The sequence below is a fragment of the Protopterus annectens genome, chromosome 5.part0, assembly GCF_019279795.1.
Source record: "Protopterus annectens isolate FY-2018-M chromosome 5.part0, PAN1.0, whole genome shotgun sequence".
NCBI lineage: Eukaryota > Metazoa > Chordata > Ceratodontiformes > Protopteridae > Protopterus > Protopterus annectens.
This window is the reverse complement of record NC_056735.1, coordinates 163,337,713-163,353,947: the sequence shown is the minus strand read 5'-3', so window position 1 is coordinate 163,353,947 and position 16,235 is coordinate 163,337,713. Positions and strand designations below refer to the sequence as shown.

General features: G+C 42.8%; 1 protein-coding gene across 1 annotated transcript in view; it reads left to right on the top strand.

Moving 5' to 3' along the window:
* The window catches only part of MGAT4A (alpha-1,3-mannosyl-glycoprotein 4-beta-N-acetylglucosaminyltransferase A), a 2,332,896-nt gene that overhangs the window by 2,215,679 nt on the left and 100,982 nt on the right, over window positions 1-16,235 (top strand). The window contains exon 14 of the mRNA XM_044072194.1: window positions 11,009-11,081. Coding sequence (XP_043928129.1) covers window positions 11,009-11,081 — 73 coding nt within the window. The remainder of the gene's footprint in view (window positions 1-11,008; window positions 11,082-16,235) is intronic.

The window sequence follows — 16,235 nt, the reverse complement described above, 5'->3', positions numbered from 1 at the left end:
GACAGGTGCCTTTGTGATGCACACTTACCATGCACTGCATTTAACATCAGCCAAGCCTTTGCTTCCTGTTCCACAAGGTATACAGTCGTGGTTATATGGAGTATGATGACAGGGCTTTTTCTCCATTTTTTTCTGAGTCTACAGTCACAGCTAAATCAGAAAAGACACAAGCCCCTGTCCAGCACCCTGAAATATATACTGAACCCTTTTTCATTTGAAGATCATTCCTTTAGGGAGGTTACTAAACATGTTAAGTATTTATGGAATGAGCAATTGTCCTGCATCCTTCGTCTGAGAAACACTTGTATATCACCTGGGGCAGGCTGTAACATAACTCTGGTTCGTACTTCATCTGCAGTCTTGGATGAAGGATGACATTTTTTTTTACAAAAAAAACACCCTGATTAAGCCAGCTCTGTGACATAGAAGGTTAAAGTTCTGGTTGTGCTGCAGGTGGCCTGATTTCACTAAGCAGCATAGGTGCCTGTAGCTGCTCACTGGCAAGATGGGAATGAGCAGCCACTGCCAGCTCACCTGTCTTTGTTGAGTTAGTGGAGTTCTGGGCATGCCAAACCCACCATTGCATAGTGATTTACACTATGAACCCAGGTAAAATTGGGGCATGGAGGCACACTTGCTCTTGGTAGGCAGTGATTGAAGATTTGGATGAGCCACCGAGGAGGGTGGTGTCGAAGGGAGACAGTAAGCCACCCCCATGGATCAGCAAGCTGGCTTTCTTCCTACCATCCAACTCACTCCAGATAAGGAAAGATTAATTGGAACTCCTGGGCTGGAACAAATGGGATCTAGGGATGTCACCACACCCAGAAATCCCTGGCTTTCATTCCATTGTAATGAATGGGCCAGTTGGGTACACATAGCGGAACCACCAGCCATGGTCCTTGAAGAGGCAACAAAACAACCCTGATTCAAAACATTTATCATTTAAGAAGGTATTTCACCATTCTAAGTGGTCTTTCCTCCTAAGTGGGCATCATGAGGCAAACACCTTTGCTATTTCCCATTCTAGATCCCAAATGCCTCAGCATCTGGACACACTGCTTCAAGACAGAGAATCCAAGGCTATATGCAGGTTTGGCAAATGGATACATTTCTGTGTCACGTTGGCCACTTCTATCATCAGATGTCTGCCATGAGTCTCTCTTCCACATTTCTTTGCTGACCAACATTAGTCCAGCTGCTTGCTCCGACTGAATTAGAACAGCAAGAGACTTTTGAGAGTATTTGAGATAGTATTTTAGGTGAAGTTTGATGTAGCCCATTGTACCTTGGATGTGGTGTGTGCAGGATGGTGAACACTGACAGCTTCCTCCTTGAGGCTGTTGACTTCTTATCTTCAAGACAAATGCAAATGCACAGTGCAGGTTAATAGAAGCAATCCTGAGGTGCACAGACTACACTGGCAAATCCATACACAAATGACTCCAGCACTTTGTAGACTACAGAAATGTTTGATAGGGGTGTAGAATACCCAGAAGGATCAGTTTCAGCTGTATGTGGGCCTTCATCAGGTTATACTAACATTTTCTTCATCTTTGCTTAATTAATTAACAACATCAGAGAATCGCTTAGCTTAATTAAAATTTACTCTAGGAGGAAAAAGTGAATGCTTAATGCCATCAAAAGATTATGTTCACCCATTCAGTCCTAAGGGAGTACTTCTGGTGCAGGTAAGTGTAGCAGAGCCTTGGGGATAGGTTTTGTGTGTGTTTGTACATGTTTGTGCGTGCATGTGTGTGTGGATATGTGTGCATATCTGTATTGACACGAATGAGGCTGAATGAATGAATATTTGTGTGTGTGTCTGCCTGGGTGTTTGCACTATGGAGCTTAGGTGTGGGATGTAGAGTCTGTTTGTTTGTGTGCATGCAGTTATGTGATTGAGTGTTTCTGTGTGTGAGAGGGAGTGAGGGCGGTTATTTTGTGTTTGTGTGTGTGTGCGTGTGTGCGTGCGTGTGTGCATGTGCGTGTGTGCGTGTGTGTGCGTGTGTGTGCGTGTGTGTGCGTGTGTGTGTGTGTGTGTGTGTGTGTGTGTGTGTGTGTGTCTGCGTGTGGCAGTGTGTGCCTAAATGTAGGTTTGTAGATTCATAGGTACTAGGCTATTGATAACTCAGGATTTTTCGAAACCGAACCATACATTCTCATGAAATTTTTAGCCCTTATTTTTAAGTAGGAATAACACACAGATGAGCAGAACTTTTGCATGTTACCTCTGTCCATGAGGGACAAGGGTACTAAACAAGAACTGAATTTGTGGATATGCATCTATTTGTCCAGATTGCATCTGAATAGTATAAGAGAAGTACTTTGTCTTATGTGGAGAGGAGGACGATTCCAAAAAAGTATTCTCTGTTATACATATCTGCCCCCCCAAAAAATTTTCTTTTTATGTTGCAAAAGAGATTTACATAAAATGATAGAAAATTTCACTTTTCCTGTAAAGCGAGTATTATTTTTGGCTCTTGTTTCATAAGAATCATTAACTTTCTAATTCAGATGCATTCTAAGTTTTTCAACCTGAAATAAATGCAAAATATGTATGTCCATCGTGAACCAAATGGGAAGAAATCAGAGCCTTCAAATGGCTATAGACAACTACTAGTGGTACCTAGCAGTAAAAGACCGTTTCTCTTCTCTGATTGTATTATAGTATCAGATTTCCCAGATTACTCTAGCATGACCCTCAGCTACAAAAAGTACTTCACTGGTAGCTCTGACTGTAAAGGCACACGCACACGTTTATCTTCATGTAATGTAGGTTACGGCATGAGTCTAAAGAGGAGGGTTATAAGTCCAGTGCAGAAAAAAAGCTTCTGTAGTCAAAAGAAATAAACAGGATTTCCTTCTGAGGTAATAACAGCTCATTGAAGACATGTTCTAGACCATTATTTTGCTAAGCAGGCAGAGCAGAAACTGGCAGGAAAAGCATATGAACTTTAACTGCTGCTGTCTGTTTGAAAGGTAATGTCTTGGTCCCCATATCCCACTATTAAAAAAAAAAAAAAAAAAAAAGTAATGGATAATAACAGGGTGTTCAGCAACAAAGTATACCTAATGCTTCTATTCTAACCTGGGAGCTTCCACTGCATCAAATGTCTGGATTTGACCCCACTGCTTTAGCTGCTAAAACACATGACATTGTAGCTGTGGCCTGTTGCAAATTATGTTTTTCTGGTAAAATATGTAGGATTTTTACTTGTAATGCATTGCCAACTCAGAAGATAAATATTTGTTGCTCATCACTGCAGTCTGTGCACTGAGCTGATGTTCAGAGCAACACTACAGTGGAAACCAGGTGTGATGCAAAATGTCAGACTGTAGCAGTCAGCAGTTTTAAACGTAAGGATGTAGCATTGGTCTTGTAAGGGCTATATCTTAGGCCTCCTTTGGGATTTCATTATGTAACTGTCACAGAATAGTAACAGGATAATCGGCTAGAAAAAAATGAATTCTATCCTTCGCAGTTTCAGTGCAACCTTATGCATAATTTGACCCCACACATTAGCTGTTCAAACATTTGGCATGTTAAGTGTGACGTGTTGCAAATGAAAAAAAAATATTTTCAGGTAAAATTTAAGGGAGATTTACTTTTGATGTAATTACAACTCAGTGGAGAAGTATTCTATGTCATTATTTTATTCTGCATACTGACAAAAAGTTGAGCACAACACCAACCACGGAAGCAGAATGTAATGCAAAGTCTCAGGCTCTAGTAGTAAAGACATACGGATCAAAGTCTCTGGCACTTGTCTGAGAGAGGCTGCATTTCAGTTCCTCTTGCAGACTTTTTTGAAAATTCAAGGTAAAAAAAAAAATATATATATATATATATATATATCTATATATATATATATATATATATATATATATATCTATATAAAATGATCACATAGACTTCATCAGAACCTCTGATTTTGAAGTCTGTGTGACTAAAGAAGAACATGTTTAGTTATAAACATGACAGTGCACATTACTGAGTCCTGCCTTAAGTTCCAAGTGGCATTTTTTATTCATTTTTTTTTCTGTGGTTCTTGGTTGCACTGCAGGTGACAAGACGATGTTCTTTATGTTTCACTGTTGCAGCCATCACACTTGAGTTATCCTGCCAGGGATAGCCCTCAGTCGGCCCGAATACAAGAGGTTGCTGTCGCTCGAAGACTGACGTCAGGTCGTCAGTGGTATAAAATCAGGCAGCAGACGCCATTACATCAGACTTTCTTGCTGAGGAGCCCGAAGAAGAAGCAGTTTGCACGAGTGCCGGTCAGCCGCTACCTGAGTTTCGTCTCTGAATTGAACTTGAAATCTTCTAAAGCTAAGTACCCCAATGGGGATCCTTTTTTCTTGCTCTAACCGATGTCAGAAAAAGTTAACAATTGTCTCACCTGTGGAAAGCAAATACCACACCGAGACTTCCATTCTTATTGCATCACCTGTTTAGGCCCAGACCACAACGTCCCGTGCTGTCGCTTTTGTGCTTTGTTCAGCACCAGAACTATATGTCATTGGGCCCTTATAGTAGCTAAATATTTTCGCTCTCGATATCCGTATTATAAAAAAATGGCATCAATAAGCCATCTGACTACCGATCTTCTAAAAAAACATAAGGATAAAGACACAGACCACACAGGTCCAAAACCGCCGCCAACACTTCCATAAAGCTAGTCGTCAGTTCACCGGTCCTCAGTGAGGCACTTTCGCAACCCCTGATGCCCGCTTCTGTGGATTCGCAGGCTGCTACCAAGACCCGTTCAGAGTCCGGTATGCTGCAAGACTCTTCTTTGACGAAGGATCCTGAGGATGTCTCTACCTTGGATGGGTCTGGAGCTGCTGAGCAGGCACCAGCTTCCTTGGAATTTCTTCACACTACCGATACTCTCACAAACCGATGACTTCTTTTGCGTCTTCAGTTCTTTCTAAAAATACCAAGTTTTTAAGGCCCAGGGTACAAACTATGCCTAAAAAAACGACGACCCAAGCTCAGGCACCTGCTTCCATGCCTCAATCCCAAATGCTTAAAATGGTGGAAGATCTTATCATGCTTATTAGGGGAAGCCAGCCTACCCCTTCCAAAAGAAAAAGAGACTTGTCCCCAGCAGTTTTATCTGACCAGGAGTCCGATGACTCTGAGGTTTCTGAATATGAAGACATGCAACCCATAACTGCTTATGAGGATTCGGATGCAGAGGAATCCATTCCTTCAGCCTCTCCTCCAGAGGATTTTTCATTTGATGAAACCCTACATACTTTAAGGGAGCATTTCCAGTGGGAATGTCAGGACTACCTTCAGTCCAGAAAGAGACTCAGGGAATTCTTAGAATTACCACAGCACAGAACTTTAGCCATTCCTCCTGGCTTGGATGATGTCTTTCTGGAATCCAGTTTGACTCCTGACACCCTTCCTCCTGCACCCAGGAAACCTGGCTGGTATTACAGGATCCCTGACTCTCACAGATTTCTTTTCAAAATTCGTACTGCTGACCCAAAGGTCATCTCCCAAAGACCTGAAGGAATAAAAGCAACCACAGCTAAGAATTCCCACCCCCCTCAGACAGGTATTCCCAAGCTGTAGACAGATGGGGTAAAAAAGTATACACCTCTGCAACTCTTGCCATTAGAGCACTAAATTGTCAGTTCCACATGCTGAAATACCAGCAACATACCATGGAACTCCTCAAGCAAAAAAATATCTACCTTTCCTGTTTGTGCAGAAAATAAATAAATACAGGAGCTTATGCATTCTCCAAGCCAAGTTACTAAACACACTTTGCAATGTGGCTTTGACACCCTAGAATTATCTTGCAGGGCAGCAGTCACATGTTCTGTACTTGGAAGGCATGCTTGGCTTAAGGAACAGACCTTGCCAGACCATGTCAAATCAAAATTATTGGACACACCATTGAACAAAGGCAATTTGTTTGGCACCAAGGCAGAAGAGGTCTTAAAAAATATGGAAGAAAAAGCTAAATCTATGCAGACAGTTAAAGACTTCCTACAGGTCCAGCCTCCGAGGTTCAGTAGGCATTGCCCTTCCAAACACTGGTCCTTTCCGGCCCCCTCCAGGCCAGCTCAGACAAGACCTAGGGGAAGCAGACCCCCCAGACAGCAGTCCCAGGGAATGCAGAGATCTAAGTAATGGAGTTCCTCCATTTCAAAAACAGGGAGTGCTAAGCCACCCCCTTATGGAAAGAACTCACAATGACTTTACACCTCCACCCCTTATCGCTGCCCACCTGCTTGTGACCCTAGGAGGAAATCTCTCCTCCCATACAAAAAACTGGGCCTCGATTACCAACAACCGATGTGTTCCCAACAGTGTCCCAGGGATATAAATTTTATTTCTACACTCTGCCAACCCCAAAAGGGTTCCCAGATCTTCCTCCAAACCAGTGGGCAGAGCCAAAAAAACAAGTAAATTCCCTGCTCTCCATGAGAGCAATACAGCCTGTTTCTGCAGACCAGATAGGCCAAGGTTTCTATTCAAGACTTTTCCTGGTACCCAGAAAAGAGGGCACCTGGCGCCCAATCCTTGATCTATCCATTCTAATTCTGGTGATACCAAAATTCAAAATGCTCACCCTCCAGCAGCTTCTTCCTATGCTTTCCAAGGATGCTTGGTTAGCCACCCTAGACCTAAAAGAGGCCTATGTACACATCCCAATCATGGATTCTTGCGGGAAATGTCTATGTTTCAGGGCAGTATCTATGCACTTTCCATTCTCTGCGCTTCCCTTTGGCTTATCCACTGCTCCCAGAGTTTTCACAAAATGCCTGGCTCCAGCCGTTGTTTTTTTCAGACAAAGGAATATTCAAATTTACCCCTACTTAGACGACTGCCTGATTCAGGCAGACAGTCAGGAAAAGCTGTTACAGCACCTGACTTTTGTAAAGGAGCTACTGACCTCCCTGGAGTATACTATAAATGAAAATAAATCAAAACTAGTCCCCACTGAAAAAATTGTATTCCTGAGAGCAAGCCTGGGCACCGCATCCCAGATGGCATTTCTTACTTCAGAAAAACAAGCTTGCCTGACAGGCTACTTCTCTCAACTAGCCACCAGAACCCAGTTATCTGCAAGGAAAATCCTGCAAGCTCTAAGGTCCATGGCATCCTGCATTCTACTCATTCCATATGCCAGACATCTACAATGGTTCCTAAAAAGCCTTTGGTGTCAACACTTTCAGGACCTGGAAACTGTCATACCTATAATACCCAGTCTAAGGAAAGATTTTCTTTGGTGGGCAGCAGCATGCAACCACAACAAGGGTCTTCCCTTCTCACAGCCCCACGCCGCTCAGACCCTAACCACAGACGCATTAGATTATGCCTGGGGTGCACACCTGGATGGCAGGTGCATTCAGGGCCATTGGAGCCCAAATCAAATACATCTGCACAACAGCCAAAAAGAGTTGCTAGCTGTTCAGCATGCACTGATAGCTTTCAGACCCCTACTCTCCCTGTGGCCTCTAGTGATCAAAACAGACAACACCACAGTGATGTGGTATATCAACAAGCAGAGAGGAACTCACTCTTATCCTCTCTGCAGGCTCGCCATGACCCTTTAGCACATGGCTTCAGCCATGGAAATTCACCTGCTAGCACAATTCCTGCCAGGCTGCCACAACTCACTGGCAGACAATTTAAGCAGAAACCTGCTAGACCCACACAAGTGGCAGCTAGACCACAGAACCTTCAACCTTGTAACCCAGAAATGGGGCACCCCGAAGGTGGACCTCTTTGCCTCTCACAACAATTACCAACAAATTCTGCACCAGGGAACTTCACAGCAAGGCCTGGAAAGTGGATGCTGTATCCTTCCAATGGGTAAACCTCTTGAGCTATGGATTTCCCCATCTACCTCTAATTTCAAGGGTACTGCTTAAAATAAGGGAGGAAAAAACAAGGGCAATCTTGATTGCCCCAGTCTGGTCACGCCAGTACTGGTACCCACTACTGCGCAGCATGTCACCCCTGCCACCATGGCACCTACCTCAGATCCCATCACTCTTGACCCAGAAAATGGAGAAGTCATGCATCCACAATTGCAGACTGTGAATCTGGCAACCTGGCTTATTCCCTGACCTCGCCTCCAGCTGCCAGCCTAAGCAAACAAGTCCTGGATGTTATACGTGAGGCCAGACGCCCCAGCACTAAAAAATCCTATGCTGACAAGTGGAAAAGGTATTGCACCTGGATCCAGGCTAAAGGAGCTGAAACAGCACAGCCCTCCCTACCACTCATCCTGGATTACCTAGCAGACCTACTACATAGGGGCCTTTCCTTCTCTTCTATTAAAATTCATGCCTCTGCCATCTCTGCTCATTACAGCACAGTGCTACCTCTCTTCTCTCACTCTCTCATTAAACAGTTCCTAAGAGGGGCTAGCAATTTAAGGTCATCCAGAAGAGCTCTTACCCCAGCTTGGGACCTTAATTTTATGTTGGAAAAGCTCACACTACCATCCCCCTTTGAGCCTGCAGCTTCAGCAGAGTTAAAATTCCTCTCTTGGAAAACAGCCTTGCTTCTGGCCATCACTTCAGCTAGAAGAGTTTCAGAGCTACAAGTTCTCATGGCTGTAGAGCCCTTCATCAATTTCCATGCTGACTGGGTCTTCCTTAGGACTAACCCAACTTTCATGCCTAAGGTGATGTCTAGTGTGGCTCTCAACCAATCAGTTCATTTGCCCATCTTTTTCCCTAATCCACAAAACAATGGGGAAAGGATTCTGCATTCTCTAGATGTGCACAGACAGCTCATATTCTACCTGGGTAGGACTAAATCTTTTAGGAAAACTGACCAATTGCTAGTCAGCGTTGCAGCAGGGCCAGAGGTCAAGGCCATATCCAAACAAACAATCTCCAAATGGATAGCACACTGCATCCATTTCTGCTACAAACAACACGGGAAACAACCCCTTAAGGGGGTCAGAACACATTCCACCAGGGCAACCTCCACCTCTGCAACTTTTCTTAGAGGGGTCCCTACCAGGGACATCCTGGAGGCTGCAACATGGACTTCTGTTCATACCTTCACCAAGCATTACCACCTGTCTATCTTTTTCAAATCCAGAGCAGGCTTTGCAACCGCAGTCTTGCAGGGCATCCTAGCCAGCCCCCTGTCTTCTTTACTGCCTCCACCCTTTTCTTCAACTTTGGGAATTAACCCAAGTGTGATGACTGCAACAGTGAAACACGAAGAACATAGTACAGTCGTGTACACTTACCATAAATGTAGATGTTTGAGTGTATTCACTGTTGCAGTCCTAGTTTCCCACTCTCTATCCCCCTTGTCTCTATCTTGCTCTCTCTCTTCCTCACTCCTTACAGGGAAATTTTGGTATTTATTTTCTACTGGTGGTGTTCTTCCACCATAGCCTATTTTCCTATTTGGAGGCTCCTGACATTTGGGGCAAGAAAAACTGATGTAATGGCGTTGGATGCCTGATTTTATACCACTGACGACCTGACGTCAGTCCTGGAGTGACAGCAATGACGCAGAAATACTAAGCCTCTGGTATTCGGGCCAACTGAGGGCTACCCCTGTCAGGATAACTCAAGTGTGATGACTGCAACAGTGAATACACTCGAACATCTGCTTTTATGGTAAGTGTACACAACTGTACTTTTTTGAAAATTTAACGTAGTAACTGCAAGGGGATCAACTACAAGATGCAATATTTCAGCTGTAACTCCCAGGAATTCCAGTGATGCTTAACCTTAAATTTGAGCAGATCTCCTATTTCTCACCTAATAAGAACTCAGCACACATATATTCTGGGCATTAGTTTCATTTTGCCTTTTGAGCAGAGGTCAGAACTCCCTCGGGTGGATGTAAAGTGTAGTGCCAGACTGTGACAACAGAAGCCTTTTGAAGCACTAGATCAGTTTGCAATACGCAAGTGGCAGTGTTGTTCCACTAAGGCAGTTTAGAATGCTAAGATTCAGGGGACTCTTAATAGTACACTTGTATATAAAACGCACAGGTGTGCCATTTTACGCATCCCCCCAGTGATTTCATTGCATCTTAGTCTTGATTTATGTGCTGGCACTATATCTTCATCAGGGGATGGAGTGTATATCTTGTCAGTAGCAAGAAACACAACAGTTGTTTTGGCTGTTGAAGTTTTGTGCTTTGATGTTTTGTTGTTCTGGTGTCGTTGATTTGAGTGTCGGTTGTATGAACGGTCGTTCTAATGAAGTAAACCCATATATATATATATATATATATATATATATATATATATATATATAAAATGTATACGTATAAAAAATAGATGCACACGCACTCACTTTTGTGCATTGGCAGGCAACCTTTTCACTTTGAAAGCGGATGAGAAATTCCAAATGGAACTTTTCTCTGCCAAGAGTTCATTGTGTGATTGTTAGCGATATAACTCTCTTATCAGCTTCAAAATGCTTTGTACCAAATGCTTATGTTTGGTAAACAGTGAACAGGCTTGAAGAACGTACTTGGTATTGGAAAACCAAGATTACCAACATTATGATCAGCAAGAAAAGCTTTGTATCAATATCTCTACTTATTCTTTAATTACACTTTAATGAAGATCTTATTAAAAAGTTGCTAAGACTGCACAGATAGAAATGTACCACTAATAGCATTAATTGTAGAAGAGGTAGGTGACCAGACATCTTGCTGTAGAGACTGTTCATGAACGTATCAATATATTTTTGATGGAAAATATGCCTGGAACTTTACAGTCCTTTTTTTGTACTCTTAACCAAGAGGTCTTGTCCACTACAGCCCTGAAGAAAAGGAATCATTTAATTTGATTTCACCGGTCCATGACTACGTGTCACTGAAAAATGAATATTGTGAAGTTGCAGTCTAAATCTGCAGTTTGAGGAATATTTTCAGTCCATGCTAATAGCGCATGGCAGCTCACATTTCGATTGTTGGTATGAAGGGAAGATCTGTAAAGTGTTAGATGACAGTTTTATTTGTTTGCTGATAAATTTATTTCCTTTTAAGAGTGAAGAACTGGAAGCTAAGCAAGAAACCAAAAATAAGTATCTACGTACAGAAGATGGGTTTTTCAGAATAGGTAATTATTAAACTTTTGCTAGTGCTTGTATTTGATTCTCATTGGTGCATGTAGATGTGTATGTTTAAAATGTAGACATTGATGTTAGATCCATCTAGAATGCTGAGGACTAATTTTCTTCAGATTAGTCTGACCGTGACTGATCTAGTTTTGGTTCAGAAGGCCATGTGTTCACTTCCTGTACTTAACATACTAAATGCTATCATGTGCATCATTTAGAGTTTGATTTTATAAGGAATACAATGTTGGTGTTGTTTTATCTTTCAGCTGAATTTTCAGGTTGGTAGAGTTATTGTCTGACAATAAAGCATAGAGTTTTAAAGACTTTGAGGTGCTACAAAGTTCCAACCTTTGATCCTGGCTGCAATTCCTCTGTTCTCTCCTTGTGTACTGTGCAGGTCAGCTAAACAAGCTCAGTGCCCTAAGTCCGCCTTAAAGACAGGCATGTACCATGTTATTACCTATCAAACATAAAATGTAAAAAGTCTATGAAATTTATGAAAGAGTGGGTGAATGGCGCCTATATTTTTTTTTTTGGACAAATGTCATCAAATGAGCACTGTTAATTTGTTCTGGTTCATTTGCAGTTAGTATAAATCTGTTTTATTCAGTCATCCCTTATGATGCATTTATCTGTCAGTGTACTCTCAGCCATTGTCCCTTTTTTAGGTGTGGCTTGCTTTTGGTCACACAGTGGACAGGTAAATGATGACCTTTAGTCATTGTTTGTTCATTTTACAGTGTAGCAGTTTAACCACTGCATTTTACTACCTCTTGTAGCTTAGGACTGACAGTGTCCACCTGAGATATAATGAAACCAGTTTTAAATCTATGTTTTTTAACAAACATGAAAGGAAGATTGCCTAAGAATTCATTACAGGCTGAGTTTAATTGTGTTTGGCCCACTTCTTTCCCTAACCTTTCCATTAGGCCAGAAGTACTGATCTCCTTTAATGTATGCTCAGTCGAAACATCACATTAAGTGAAAGTTTCTCATCCCCAGAGATTACTACCTTCAGCTTTGTTTTAAAAATGGTTGACTTAGTGTGATTACCTTATGTGTCTGTCACAGTGAATACATGAGTAAGATGAGGATTAGAACTTATTTTCTTTAGTTATTTAATAACATTATTAGAATAGGGCTTGGTCTTCCCTTATTGATTATACATTGTCCATTCTTCTGAGCAGATTCTATTGATTTTAGTATAGTTTCTCATTTTACTTCAGCATATCGTTTTGGCTACTGCTGCTACCTTTACATGTTTAGAAATATGTTTCATCAAAAATGTTTTTAACACTTTTCAGAAACTGCTTCCATCATGCATGGTATTTGTTAATGTCTAGAGCATCATATGCTTACATTCCAGCAGCCAAAGATCACAGCGTTATAGTAACTTTAATTTCTTTCTTTCTGGCCTTTCTTATCGTAGTACAGTAAAGCTACGACTATCACAGCAAAGAAAGATTATTTTTGTACTTTAATCTCACTAGATATTCTTGGGTATTTCAAGGCTGTTGAATCTTATGACTATTTAGACCTTGCCATTATCCTCCCTCATGCCAAACCTTTCTCCGGGAGGGCCATGTCAGTCATTCCCGTACTAAATTTGCTGATGTCCATCCAGTTATTTAGCTTATGTTTAAAAGAAAATAGTGAGTCACACTGCTTAACATGAAGGTGACATTCATTCCAGAAGTTTGGGAGGTTCTAGGTTATAAACCTGTCCCTCTGCCATGTTTTATTTACCTGCTGATGAAGATTTAGGTCCATGGTTATAGTATTAGTGGAGTCAAACAGTGTAGTAAACAAGACAGAACTCTACTCTGAAATTGTGTAAGACACTGAATAAAGGGATAGCGTTTCCAACCTTTCTGGATAGCTGAGGGTCTTTAGGCCTGTGACCTTGCTGGTTAGGTTATATACCCCCCACCTCTGACTACGTACTGAAATTAATTACTTAGTTCGACTTAGTTCTTCAGTCCATTTAGTCTCCTTCTAGACATTAATTACATAAACTGGGGTTTATGCTTTAAAGCTATCCCTCTATTCATCTGTTGCAGTATTCTTTGCATGTGGGAGTTGCCTGCCAAGGCGGCCCAATGTCAGTCAGTATATCAACGTGTTTTACTACCATAGGATGTGCGGTACATCTGACATAGGCTACTATGTAGGTCATAAAAGAGACGTACGTGCGTACCATCCTCAGAACTTCTTTGCCTCCAGTCTGATCGCCCAATCCCAGATGTTGCTCTGCTGCCGGAATTGTTTCCCATTGGAAAATCCTTTTTGTCTTTTTCTACTGCTTTGTTTTGCTTAAGATTAGTCTCACCCAGGAAAGGGAACTGTGACTGCGGAAGACCAATTCCACATAAGGATAATCATTCCTAGTGCCTTTTCTGTCTTGGGGTCCCAGCATGACCATATTTGTCAGCTCTTTGTGCCCAAGACCCTCTGTAGTCAGCTATCGTCCCTCACTCTCTTCTTGGAAAATCAACACCTTAAGCTCCTAGCTAAAAACGCATTGGAAAGTACCTCAGACCCAATGACCAAGCCTACTAAACATAAAGACAAAAACCTAGACCCGAAACTGTAGCTGTGCCTTTCCATACCGATGTCTATCCCAAAGCAGATGAGAGGTCGGGGACACGTTCCATCACAGATCTGGATCTACAGGCTAAGTCCATCATACAGGCCACCATAGAACCAGATGTATGCACATCCAGAGAGGCCTCACAGACATCGGCTCCCGATGTCCAGTGGAAACCTAGACTCATTGTGTCTGAAGGCCTCAGAGGAATAACCCAGATTGTAGTGAGAAAGGATGTTGAGTCAGACCTGGTTGAATGTAGGCCTATGTCTGGGCTTTCTTCCTTGCATCGGATGAATACCCCAGCAAAGAAGAAACAAAAAAACTAAACCTTCTTCTCCCCCCCCCCCCTCCAGACTCTCAGGAGTGGCAGAATTTCACACAAGGCCTCTTTAAAGCCTTCATGGCTCTGCTCTAAGGCCTCCTTCAGGTCAGCCAGTTTCCCCTCTTGCCTGGGCTGCTTGCCCTCAGAAAAGAACAAGGACACAAGCCACCTCAGAGGAGGATTCCTCACTTGATGAGGGCAGTGATTTACTGGCTTACTCATCCCAAATGCCCTGACCCTTGGAATATGCTTCCCCTGAAGAAGATTCAAATGGAACAGAATCCCCAATGGAGGAGATTTCCTGTGGGGAAAACATTTCTAAGATGAGAGATCATTTTAAATGGGACAGTTCACAAATGTCTGAGGTCCAGAAACGATATTGTGACCTTCAGGTACAGTCTCCTAGTCCTTTTCCCATTCCTGCTGTCACACCAGCTTTTTAGATGCTTTTGCATCCACATCTACTCACCCTGACTCTCAACTTCTGGCTCCAAAAAAGCCAGACAGTTATTACAGGTTGCCTCAGGATTGCAGTATCCTTTTCAAGGCCCCTGTGGCAGACCCCTCTGTGACCTGAATAGCCTCTGATAAGGCCTCCAGGTCACTTCCCTCTACCTCCAGGTAAGGATAGTAGACAGTTGAAGATGCTGGGCAAGAAAATTTATACCTCAGCCACCTTAGCATTCAGAGCACTAAACTACCAGACCCACATGATCAAGTACAATATGGAACTCTTGTCACAGATCTCCAAGTTGGTGTCAGATATGCCAGACTCTGAGAACAAAGCCTTGGCATCCTCCTTATTGCTGCTTCCTCTCAGGTAGCCAGACATTTGGTTAAATTCAGCTACAATGCAGTAGAGGCCACTTTACGAGCTGAAGCTTCTTCTTCTGTCCTAAGAAGGTTTGCCTGGTTAAGGCTTCAGCCCCTCCCTGAGGACATAAAAGCAAATATTATGGATGCCCCCCTGGATAATTCCGCATTATTTGGCAAACCCTCTGCTGAAGTGTTCATATCTCTGCAAAAAAAGAGCAAGGACAACATGGGAGGACTTTGGCTGACAAAGTTTGCAGACGACTGCAAACTGGGCGCCATAGTGGAAAGTGCATCGGACATGGATATCCTTCAGAAGGGACTCACGGAAACAGATAGCTGGTGCCAGAGCCATGGCCTGAAGTTAAACGCCAAAAAATGTATAGTTATACCCTTCAGGAAAAACAAGGTAACCCCAAGCTACCATATAGGTGGCAATCCACTAAGCACAGAAGAGGTTATCAGGGACCTGGGGACCCAGGTTGACAGTGGCCTTTCTTTTGACACTCACGTTGCTAAAGTGGTTAGAAAGACCTTCTACATTGCCCACCTGATCATGAAGGGATTCACATCCAGATCTAGTGAGGTCATTGTTCCCCTGTACTCTTCACTTATCAGACCAATGATCGAGTACAATGCCCCATTCGGGATGTATCTCACCCGACATCTGCAGCAATTGGAGAGACCCCAAAAGTTCCTCACCAAAAGGATAAAGGGACTCCAAAATCTGTCATATGCTGCCAGATTGAAGAAACTCCAGCTCTATTCAGTCGCATACCGTCTGCTCAGAGGTGACATGTGCCTGACATACAAGGCCATGTCCAACCCGGAATTAATGGACATGCTCCACCTCAAAAAATCCAAATCCACCAAAACCACTAGAGCAAGCGACTTAAACCTTAGCACGGATATAAATAGGACGTGCTGGAGGGATAGATTTATCACTCAGACTCCCTATGCTGTGGACTAAAATCCCGGTCCATGTGAGGCAGAGCACCTCGCTGACTCTGTTCAAGAGAAATCTAGACCTGTGGATGGGAGATCGTAGGTTTACCCCGGGAATCATCTCTGTGTCACTGCTGGACAGAGGCACAACAAACTAATGGGCACAGTATTTTTTCATATAAGGGGTGGCGTAAGCCACAAAACTTTGGGCTAGGCTTATAAATGCCTTAGGGCAGATAGCCTAGTATAAACCTATGAACCTATGAACCTATGAACTAAAAGACCTTAAACACATATTGGTCTCACCTGTGCCTAAGTTTCACAGGAACCACCCTGGAAAATAGGTCTTTCTGCGCAGGCAATCCCGGACCACCCAATCAAAACCCCACAACGGGTCTAAGAAAACACACCAGTTTTCTTCTTTTTCCTCTACTCCCCAGTTGGCTAAGCAGCCCTTTCCTGATTGGATGGGCTCTTCCTCAT